This window comes from Myotis davidii, unplaced genomic scaffold, assembly GCF_000327345.1.
Source record: "Myotis davidii unplaced genomic scaffold, ASM32734v1 scaffold962, whole genome shotgun sequence".
In the NCBI taxonomy this organism is placed as follows: Eukaryota; Metazoa; Chordata; class Mammalia; order Chiroptera; family Vespertilionidae; genus Myotis; species Myotis davidii.
The window spans coordinates 3994157-4006226 of record NW_006295559.1 but is presented as its reverse complement, the minus strand read 5'-3'; the positions used below and the strand labels follow the sequence as shown (position 1 = coordinate 4006226).

General features: G+C 48.8%; 1 protein-coding gene across 1 annotated transcript in view; it reads right to left on the bottom strand.

The window, feature by feature from the left end:
- The window catches only part of RFTN1 (raftlin, lipid raft linker 1), a 163427-nt gene that overhangs the window by 12813 nt on the left and 138544 nt on the right, over positions 1–12070 (bottom strand). Inside the window, exon 7 of the mRNA XM_006770209.2 lies at positions 6–23. Coding sequence (XP_006770272.1) covers positions 6–23 — 18 coding nt within the window. The remainder of the gene's footprint in view (positions 1–5; positions 24–12070) is intronic.

The window sequence follows — 12070 nt, the reverse complement described above, 5'->3', positions numbered from 1 at the left end:
TAGTCTGTCTGCACCTCGACGCCCTAGGGGAGAAAGGCCACTGTGAGGGACGCTGCTGCCTCCGGAGAGGGGACTGTTCCGGCGCCACCTCCACAAAGCAGCCAGAGGCCCTGGCTCTGAGGATGCTTAGGGTTCAGAGTCCAACTGCCAACACGGGACCTCTCCTGGCCCCATGTCAGCCCGCATAGGTGGCAAGGAATTAGAGACAGAGGATTAATCCGTCACTTTTGTTTTATTCTCATTTCATGGGAGAAGCACAATCATGTCGCCTCAAAGACGGATGCAGGACATATGACAGACAACACATGCTGATGCGGACGATTTCAGAGTGTGTCGTGGGGAGTGAAGAAGCAGTGACAAATGATGAAGCCATTTGCATCCAGACATACACACACACACACACACACACACAATCCCTGTGCTATGCAGCCTGCCGACAAAGGGTACATGAATGCTTGCCCGTGTTTTATTTCAAATCAGGATGGGGGGTTGGGAGACTTGCCCAACACTTGCCTTTGAATTTTTCCTTGTACTTTATTTTTGTTTGTTAGTTTTTGCCTTTGAGTTTAAAAACTCGGTACTGCTCCCACAGGGAGAGAACCCCAGTGTGAGGACGGCACGGGGTCCCCTGCATCAGCCTAGTTTCTAATTCCGGCCCCACCCCTGGCCTGTGTCTCCACAGGACTCCGATCTCAGTTAGGTTGGCCTTTGAGCATCTCTACATGTATCCAGGTTCCTTCCAACTGAGGCAGCCACGCGGATTCATTCTGCTAGTATTTCGAAGCCGTGGTGGGCGCAGCGTGGATGGAGGCACCGTCCTGGACTGGGGTTCACAGTCCAGCAGAGGCAACAGCACAGACACCCAAGAAACCAGGATACAAAGGGCCCGTTGGCAGGGCTGCGAGGCTTCGAAGGGCAGCAGAAGAGGAAGGACGTGGGTTGTGCTCGAGGCAGGCTCCCCGGGACTCAGGGCTGGGCCCAGGGCATCCAGGAGAGAGCTCCAGCAGGTGCACACAAAGACCACGCCGGCCTTCAATCCCCCAGGAGGGTGGGCTTAACGGAGGGGCCGTCCTGGCCAGAGGCTGTCCTCCTGGAGGTATTTTGGGGAGTAGAACCAGCTGCCCTGGGCTGGAGGAGTGGAAGGGAGATAAGGGGACAACCAGCTCTGCCTCCTCAAATAGCTTTTAAAGCTCCTATCACAGAGCACCCGTCCCAGCGTGGTGACAAGTCACCTGGTCAGCTGGCAACGAATGTATCACTTTCTTCAACTGCATCGAATAAGTCCTGGCCTCTGTCAGTGGCTCTCACTGTGCTCCCTGGGCCAGCAGCATCAGCAACACCTGGGAGCTTGTTCACTGTGCTCCCTGGGCCAGCAGCATCAGCAACGCCTGGGAGCTTGTTGTGGGTACACAGGGCAATATACAGATCTTCTAACAGAGAAACCCACACCTGAAACCTCTATGATCATGTTACCCAATGTCACCCCAATCAACTAAAAAAAAAAGAAAGGCAGAGTTTGGGACCCAACCCAGACCAACCAGACCAGACACTCTGGGCTGAGGCCCAGGAATCGGTGTTCGAGTCCTCCCAGGAGTTAGTTCTGATATAGGCAGTGCCCTCTGGGACACTCTGCCTACATCACCCACTAGGTCTCCGCTGTGACAGTCTGCGAAGCTGAGGCAGCATCCGTCAGCTGTCACTCACACCTTGCCTTCCCGTCATTCTCTAAAGGAACAGCTGGTAAAAGGGAATGGAGGGGAGGAAGGGAGAAGGGCGGAGAACAGAAGGGAGGAGAAGGGAAGGGGGAGGAGAAGGAGAAAAGGAAGTTAAAGGAGGGAGAGTAGGACGGGAATGAGGGAGGAGTGGAGAGCGCGGTACAGGAGTAACCTATTTATTTATGGGTCAGGGGTAGAGGGGCCCTATTCTGGCCCTGTCCCTTGAAGCCCCACTCAGGACAGATATGGCAGCAAAGAACACAGCACTCCCCCCACCTTCTGCCTGACCCCCTGGACACAAAGAGACCTGCCTTCCAGACCAGCACTGGGCAGCATCCTCCTGCTGGGCGCCCGCTGGGGTTGCCTCACCCCGAGAGCGCCTGCCCCCAGCCCTGCACTCCCGATGTAAAGAGAGTCCAGTCCGCACCCTCCAGCTCTGCGAGGTTAAGATTACTCGGGCCTATCAAGAATAACCTTCCCACTTTATCAGTCGCTGTGACAAACCCTCCACAATCAAGACAGTAGCCATGGCAACCAGGACAGGCTTTGGCGCCTCACAAAACCCTGCATGGCAGAATGGAGTCCTTTCATTGGTGAGGTGCCCAGGCCGGGTTTTCTCTGCTGGCACTCAGGGCGGCAAGACAGTGGCCACCCTCGGCCGCCGCCTGGCCTGCCTGCTCAGACAGGCCTCGCAGGGGCCGCTTGTGTTTTGCTCGGTTTTATTGCGTTTTGTCACCACATGAAAGAGAGAGATAGCAGGATTTCTCCCAAACACTTTCCCCCCTCTGGGTAGGGGATAGCCGCCGGAGAGGACAGAATCACAAACACGCACAGGACATGGGAAAACACAACAGAACCCGAGGTGGCTCCTGAGAGCTGAGGGTTCAATCTCAAGTGTTAATATCTGGTTGTCACACGATGGGTTGAAAAGCAAAATACACACGGCAGGGGGTGAGGTGTTACTCTCTGCCAGACTCTCCCACGCCTCCGACTGTTGGGGCTGGTCTGGCTTAATTAACGTTCAGTGTGGTTTGCCACAGCATCTATCAAAGCTGGCTTGCATAGCATCAACACCGTGAGATGGCGTTTCTAAAATAGGGCACGAGCCCCATGCAGCCCGCGGAAGGCGCTCCCGAGTCCATTAGCGGAGAAGATGATAGGAAACCTGTGTGGAGGGAAGGGTCTCTTTGATCTGCTTTTGTGCGACACTCCAGCGAGGACACAAATGCACCGACAACACTCCAAAGCCAGCGCGTTCACTGAATGAAAAGGCGCTGCTTTCCGGGAGTAGGAGCAACAATTTTAATTAACTCTCCACTCTCCTGTATGGATGTGAGATCTCCCATCACACCTGGAGAGTTAAAAAAAAAAAAAATGGAGCCTGACCCATGGAAAAAAGAACATAAACACAAAAGGAATTAATTTGTATTTATGGCTCCTTTTTCCCCTCTGTTCCCTATAATTTCTCTGGCGTTTTGCAAATCAACGAAAAGAAACAAGCATCCAAGTACAACCTTCCCTTACCCTCCCAAGCATGACGGCAACGGAGTGCAGTTTATGAAGAAGTGCCTTTGTCTTTTGATTCGTTTCCTCCATGCAGAAGAGTAACGAGGAGGTAACACATGGGTCCAGTGAGAAAGTCTGTATCCTGAATGTCAGTGGCTCTTCCCTTTTCTCCTGTTTATGGGAGCAATCTGGGAGAAAGGCAGCTTAAAAGAGAAGACTCTGCTCCTTATATGTGGCTGTAAATCAGTGGTTCTCAACCTTCTGGCCCTTTAAATACAGTTCCTCATGTGGTGACCCCCAACCATAAAATTATTTTCTTGGCTACTTCATAACTGTAATGTTGCTAATGTTATGAATCGTCATGTAAATATCTGATATGCAGGATGGTCTTAGGCGACCCCTGTGAAAGGGTCGTTCGACAGCCAAAGGGGTCGCGACCCACAGGTTGAGAACCGCTGCTGTAAATGAAGAGAGGAATTCAGTTTCCCGTATCAGAACGGTGTGAACAGTACCCAAGAACAGTGATGGGGACTGTCTGCCTCTGTTCCGACCGCCTCGGGCAGGGCCCATGGTTTTCACAGATGGCACCTTTAGGAAGGGCCCTGAAAAAACACTCATGGGCCTTTGGTAAATTTCTACCCAGACACGAATGCCCAACACTACTTTTGCACGAGGATTTCTTTACCTATCAATTTGAGATCTCTCTTCATGTTCTACCCTGGAAAATAAAGGCTTATCGCCCCCACACACGTTTCTTACTTCCTTTTTCTTCGTGCCACCAATGGTTAAATGTACTTTTAATTAGTCAAAAGTAGGTATTTAGGTTATTACGACTTTGCAAACATTGCTCAATTTGAGCTGGTTAAGTAATGCACGGTGGCCATCCCTTCCTTTTTAGATAATCTTTTCTTTTTCCCAGAGTGAATCATGACCTCAATGTTTGTTTGTTTTTTCATCTGCTTGGTTGTACAGCGACTTATCACTCATTTATTCCACGTGCTCCGACACCTCTGTTTTATGCCCATCAACAACTCCCACATGCCTAAATATATCAGTTCCATCCCCCCCCACCCCCCCGGAGGCATCGTTTCTGGAGCTTTCTGCAGCCCTGCTCCAACCTGGTCCGGGTGCTTTCCAAGCCTGCGTTCTCTCCCCACTGGTGTTTTTCTTTCTTGGCTTCCTCCTCATTTTGCTGGAGCACATCCTGTAGTGGCTCCCTGGGAATAATGCCCTGGAAGTCATCTGAGTCCCTGCATTCCGAAAAAGGTCTTTGTCTTCACCCTTAACAGTTTGGGTATAGAAGTCTGGGATGAAATCCATGTTTCCACTAAAATTTAGAAAGTATTGTTCCACTGGCTTCTAGATTTGCACAATTGCTCTGGTGATTATCTGTTTTGATGATTAATACTTTGAGCGGGACCTGTTGTGTTGCTTTTAGGATATTTCCCCCATGAAGTTCCAGGATTTCACAAAGTCCTGGGTGTGGGTCTTTTTTACTCACAGGGCTACACACTGGATGGCTTTGCAATCCGAGGATTCTCATCCTTTGGTTCTGAAACGTGTTCTCCCCTCCCAGTCCCCCAACCCCCCTTGATAATTTTTCTCTTTCATTTTCTGTTTTCTTTCTTTCTGGACTTCCTATTAGTCAAAATGTAGGGTTGATATTTTAATTTTCTTACTCATGTATTTTCTTACTCTGTCTTTTTATTTTACCTTCTGGAAGGTTTCCTTCATTTTACAGCTTTTTTAAAATTATGTTTTTAAATTCTCTGCTGCCCAAAAAGACATAAAAACTCTTTCTTGGCTTTTGACTTTGTTTTCATTTTATTTTTATCTTTATAGTATCTTGTTTTTGTTTTTTTTCACAGATGCATCTATTTTCTCTCTACATATCTTTTAAAAGTGGTTTCTACTGATCCCTGCGTTCTCTCTATGGTTACCAGGTCGCATGAGGCATAGATGGGGGCCAGGGATCTTACCACCCTCTCTATATAAGGACTTACACCAAGGCCCCGTTTTTTGGCTCAGCAGTTCACTTCCCACCGTCTCGTGCTGACTTATGCTGTGAAGACCAGAGCTTTTCCCAGGATCCGTAAGAGAGAATGGCTCCCTTCTACATCCAGGTTGCAACTTCCTTCCCCCTTTGCTAAGTCAATTAGCATTCTTCCGCACACTTTCCATCTTCTACAAATGCATTGTAATTTCTCATCTGCTTCTTTTTCTTCTTTTGATCTTTTCACCCTTGTGGGTATCTAATCTATCTGTCTGTCTACCTATCTATCTATCATCTATCTGACTACCATCAATTCACATTACTCATGGGAGCTATGTTCTATAATGTAGCCACAAACAGTGAATTAATGAATACTGAACCATTGCTCCTAGGGGAAATACAGGGTTAGGTTCCTATGAGCTTCTGACCACATCTTCATCCCCTGATCAATACAGTAGCTTGTTTTGTGTGTATTTATGTGTAAAGGCATCTTGTTTAATGTACTTTGTTGCTTCATTAGCATTGAGCTCATGGCCAACATCACCATAACTCATGGCTGAACAAAGCTTATCTCACACACATATTTATCCTGTGAGGCACATACCTAGAAACACTCAATAGCACTTCAGCCCTATGCTTGGGGACATCTGAAGCAGTGAAATCATCAAAACAAAAAGCACAGAAATGTGAACAGCATGGCACTAAGTAGACCACAAAAGGGGCACTGTGTACAGAATGAGCTAAAACAGAAGGCAGACGGACTCCTTAGCTGGGGACATGCACACTGGTGGCCCCAATGTTTTCTCACTCTGCATATGCCCACAAGGGTATTGCTTTGGGGATTCCAGATAAAGTTTAGGAAGTAGGATTCGCAAACATGGAATCTGGGAATAATGAAAATGGACTCTATCATCTACACAAAAGGGGCACTGTGTACAGTACGAGCTAACACAGAAGGCAGACGGACTCCTTAGCTGGGGACATGCACACTGGTGGCCCCAATGTTTTCCCACTCTGCATATATCCACAAGGGCATTGCTTTGGGGATTACAAAAAAGTTTAGAAAGTAGGATTTGCAAACATGGAATCTGCGAATAATGAAAATGGACTCTATCATCTGTTTTTAAAATGGACAGAGGTAGGAAGAGAGGCACAGAAAAGGAAATTCAAATGACCACGAAGCACGTGAAAAAATGCCAAATCTCACAGTAAGGGAGATGCAAGTTCAGCCCCATGGTGTTGGTAAGACCCCCAAGGCCTGACAGACACTCTGTTGACAGGCGAGGAAGCCAGCGTTCTCACACACACTGGCAGGGAGGCCACTGCCTCCACCTCACAGAGAACAACCTGACAGTATCTCCCAAACGTACAAATACTGAAGCCCCTCCCTTATCTGTGGTTTTGCTTCCTGCAGTTTCGGTTACCAATGGTCAACCTAGGTCGGAAAATATTAAATAGAAAATTCCAGAAGTAAACAAGTCATAAGTTTCATACTGTGTGCTGTTTTGAGTAGCATGATGAAACCTCTGTCCCGCTCAGGGCGTTGATCATCCCTTTGTCCACCACGTCCATGCTGCGTAAATGCGTGCCGCCTGCCCGTTAGTCACTTAGTAGCCGCTCGGTCATTGTCAGAGAAAGACATGACACTCACATGACTCTTACTACAGTCTATCACTATAATTTGTTCCATTTTCATGATTAGTTGTTTTCCATCTCTTACTGTACCTAATTTATAAATGAAACTTTATCATGAGTATGTATGAATAGGAAAAATCATAGTATATGTAGGGTTTGGTACTATCCACAGTTTCAGGAACTACTTGGGGTCTTGTATCCTCCACAGATGAGGGGGGACTACTGTACATTCAGCCTTTGACCCAATAGTCTCACTTCTGGGAACTGATCCTATGTACAAAAAAAAAATGGCAAATGTGCAGTTAGTCACTGGAGAACGGTTGCAACAGCAGAACAATGAAGACCATCCAAGTGCCCATCAATGTTGAGCTGGTTAAATAAATGATGTTTTACACTTCCAGTGGCCTGGGGCTTGGTAATGGCTGCTCATGTGTTGCCCCAGGCACACAGGACAAGGACAATGAGGGCACGAATCCCATTCTAGACATGCTGAGTCTGAGGAACTGTGGGAAGGTCCGGGGGTGAGATGGGGCCTGTGGTAGGAAGAATAATGCCCCTCGTTCCCCAAAAGATGCCTATGCTCCAATCCCTGGGGCTTGGGAATGTTACCCTCCGCGATAACAGGGATTTGGCAGATGCAATTAAGTGAAGGACCTTGAGACGGGAGAGTGTTCCGGTGGCTCAATGTAATAAGCAGGGCACATGCTTAGAAGACGGAGGCAGGAGCAGGATCAGAGCCAGAGAAGGAGGCATGAGGATGGAAGCAGACCGGCTTTGAGCAGGACGGCCTCTCGAAGTTCAAAAGTCAAGGGACTGATTCTCCCCTAAAGTCTCCAGAAAGAACGCAGCTCCGCCAACAACTTGATTTTAACCTCGCAAAGCCCATTTTGAACGACTGGGCTCTAGTACGGTAAGAGAATAAATCTGTGTTGTTTTAAGCCACAGAGTTTGTAGTAATTTGTTATAGAAGCAACAGAAAACTATCACACAGTGTGAAGTCAGGAGGCGCTGGCCAACACAGGGTAGAGGAGAACTGGAGGAGGCGTGAGGTGGTGGAGGACTGGGCCTCCTGGGGCGGAATGAGCAGGAACTGAATAAAAACACTGACCGAATAGAGGGAAGTCAGTTCTTGAGCTGCCCATGGTGACAAACAGGGTTAAGAAGATCCACACCATCAGATGTCCTGAGAGGGCAAGTCACACGCGGCCTGAACAACCCCCTCTGGGGTGGACAGTGAGGTCTTGGGAGGCCACAGCCAGGACATTTCCGAGTGAAGTGGCAGATGGCAAGAGGTGAGCAGTGGCTGGTAGAGATCAGACAGGGTGTGTAGACAGGGTCTCAGGAAATCTGGGGTTTGTCCTGACTGTGCCCAGGCTCAGCTGGGACCCTGGCCTCATACGGGGATGGGGATGCTAACAGCCACCCCCTCAGGTGATGGAAACAGAGATATGAAGGCGGGGTGGGAGGAGAGCGCCACGCTGGAGAGAGGAACACGTCAATTCTATTTATCAAATGGAAGTGGAGGCTGTAACATGGGGGCAGGCTTGCAGAAAGCTCAGCGAGTCCCAAAAGGCAGGACAGTCTTCATTGATGACTCTCCACACTTAATCAACCTAGCTCTGTGCTGGGCACCTGGGAACCAAAGATGAGTACACCTCAGAGATCCAGGTCCAGGGACTGGGGAAAGAGAGAGCACATGGTCCTCCCACCAGAGGGGAGCCACCATGGGGTAGGGTGGAGGGAAAGGGAGAGGAAGGGACAACTGCCCCTCCCTTCTCCCTGGGCAAAGGGCAAACCCCTCTGAGGCTGCCCCTGTGAGGCTGCAGCAGCCCTGCCTCTCCAGGGCTCCCTCCACCCCCAGGACCACTGCTCTGCCAGCCTCAGGGAGGGGCAAGGACCCTGGGCGGCTGGAGATGCCGTGTGCTTCTTTGTTTTACACACAATGCCCAGAAACACATTTTGCTGATCTGTAATTAGGCCAACATAATAGAGTCTAAGGAAGCAGTCGTGGGTCTCATTTTAGACAACTTTGGCTTTCATAATGTTCAAAGAGAATACATTTTAAAAAAAGCTTTGTTCTCAGATGTGGAAAAGGGAGCAGATGAAAATGCATGCAGGGATCTTCACCCACTTCTGTGGTTAACGCAAATGATCGCCCGATTTTCCCTACCAGGCGAGAAAGGCAACACACTCTGCAGCCCGTGGAGAGCCCAATGAAATAATAATAATGTTCTTATTTGAGACACACTGCCTGCAAAATTGGCCACAGGGGTTATCTCCCCGTATCTGGGCCTCGTCACCTCTAAAGAGGTAGAGTCCAGGCCGCTCTGTGACTTGCTCTGACTAACAGAATATAATAGATGTGACATCATGGGAGTCCTGAACCTGGATCTCCGAGCACCTTGCAGCCTCTACTTGCTCATGGTGTTAGAGGACAAGCCCACTAGCCTGATGGATGATGACAGACATGTGGCCCCAACTAGCAGCCATGAGAGATGCCACCGTGGACTGGGTAGCTGCCAGCCAGCCAGCCCATCTGTGACCACAGAAGCCCAAGTGAGCCCAGCTGAGATTAATTACCTCCGTCAGGCCAGCAGAATCACCAGATGACCCATCACTAGCATCAATAAAGGTGATTTATTTTAAATATATTTTTTATTGATGTCAGAGAGAAAAGGAAAGGGAGAGAGATAGAAACATCAATGATGAGAGAGAATCACTGACCTCCTGCACGGCCCACGCCTGAGATCAAGCCCACGACCTGGGCATGTGCCTGACCAGGAAATGAACCGTGATCTCCTGGTTCATAGGTCAACATTTAACCACTGAGCCACGCCAGCTGGACACTAAAGGTTATTTTAATTCACTAAGCTTTGAGGGTGCTTTATTCCACAGAAGAAACGAACTGGCATGCTATTATTCTTCTAGGAAGAGCCGAATGCCCAGGCAAACCCCTAGGAGGAAAAGTGTAGTGAAAGTCACCTTGTCTGATTTCAGTGAAATAAAACGTAATCGCCACTACTGAATGGGTTTCAGTGTTGCCGATTTTTCTCCACACCCAGAGCTGGCACACTAGCCCTCCTTTCCTCCAGGCCAGACACGCTGCGACCTTGCCTTACACCCGGAGCCCTCAAGTCTCATTTCTGATGACCTCCAGGGAGGCCGAGCACCGCCACCTGCACACCCTGGGAGGGACAGATCAAACCCCAGGCTGGGGGAGAACGTCTTAGCTGCAGACGCTGCCCTGGCTTCTCCTAAGACGCCATGCGTGCCACGCTGGCAGGAAAAGCAGACCTGCACATGCAAGATAACACTCTCCTGGGTTCCTGGAAAAAGGGGGTGAGCTTGTCCTCTATGTGCAGGGTCTCTGCAGTCACCTACTCCACCTGTCTGCTGACATGTGCCTGCCTGGGCGAAGGAGAACCATCAGAGAGGCAGGCGCTGGGGCTCAGGTTATGCTCGAGGTAACCAGGCAGCATGTTTGGAAGTTCAGGGAGTGACGGCTGGGGCCGACTCTGACCCACTAGGTGCTTCTGCAGTTGTGAGAGCACACACTGAAGCAGCTCAAGGCTGCTGCATCTGTGGGCTGCTCAGCAGGGGCCTCGCACGGAGACAGCCAGGCTTCCACCACGCAGAAGCTGACATTTTGCACACACACTGACTGCGTCCGGGTGAGCGTGTCCTCCCAGCAGACTTGGAAGCAGCTTTGTTTGAAAACAATTAAACACGGAACATTTTCTCCACTCAGGAACCTGCCAAGTCCCTCCCACTTGCTTTTATGAGTGAGGAAATGAGACTTCCTGGGAGTAAATGGGATTTGCCACTTTATTACTTTTTCCGCAGATAATTGGCGGTGGATGAAGAAGCACATTTTTAACCTTTCTTTTCTTACTCCCCTCCCCCTGCCTTATCTACTACCTAGAAATGAGAGGATTTAAAAAGAGCTTTCCTACCGTATGTAGCTAAAAGGAGTTGACTTTGGAGTAGGGGACTGGAAGTTTGTCTGCAAAAATTCTAGAACTTAAAACTACATCCAAGTTATTACCTTCATCAGTAGATGCCTGACAGCTCACCAATAATTATAAAAACGCTAACCCAGAAGGTGGCTCTGAATAAAGGCTGGCTCAAAATCTTAACAGAGGAGAACATGGAAGTTAAAGGGTGATTCCATTGTCACCCTGAAAGCCAGCAACAGACAGAGCCCCTCTGTGTGCTGGGCAGTACCAACCTTGGGCTCATTCTGAAAAGAAAGTGGGGGAGAATTGTGACCCTGTGGGATGCTCCACACAACAGATTTTCTCTCCCTGACTTTCTCCGCCTGGTAAATTCAAGGTGCCACAGTCCCGCATTGGCATGCGGACAATATTGTCTCCAGTCAATATTCTCCTCGCTGTGACCCAGTTGTCAGCATCTGTTGCTATGGTTACCATGATTCTAACTCGACCTTCTCTCCTCCTGTGCCCCTCTAACTCAAGCCAAATTATGTTGCACCAATCCCACAGCATGTCCTCTGAGGACCCTGCTCCTGCTAAGCCTACTTCTCAAAGGGCTTCTGGACGCTGGAAACTGCCACCAGGAATATATAACCTTCCGGACATGTCAACCCCCGCGTGCAGTGCCCCATCACCAGGAATCCTTCCATTCTCTCCGGCTCACTGATCTAATATAGCAGCGACTTGCAACCTTTTTCATCTCATGGCTAATTACTAAAATTAACATAAGCTAATTACTAAAATTCAGCGGCACACCAAAAAATACCCTTTTTTTGCCTGACAAAAAAATAGGTATACAGTAATTTTGAGTCATTCACACTAGACAGTTATTGTCACGCTGGCTGTTGTCATTTTTTCTTTTTTTTTTGACAATTTAAGGGAAAAGAAGTTTGTGCTCCTAACTAAAGAGTCAGATATTGCATGTTTTAAAAATTCTCGCGGCACACCCGTGTGCCATGGCGCACCAGTTGAAAATCGCTGTTCTACAGTGTAGGGATAAGCCCACCAGAGCCTGTAACAGATGCACTCTGGGGTTTCCATCAGCATCTGGACTGTAACCCAACCCAAGATGAGCTGATGAAGAGAAAACCATAGTCAAGAAAAGTAAAATGGTCTCAGAGAGATGGGCCCGCTCTATTTGGGGTCCTCTAGAAGATTCTCCTCTGCTCCTGCGCTATCGCTTCATCATATCAATCCCTACTTGCGGCTGATTTGTGCACCTATTTATC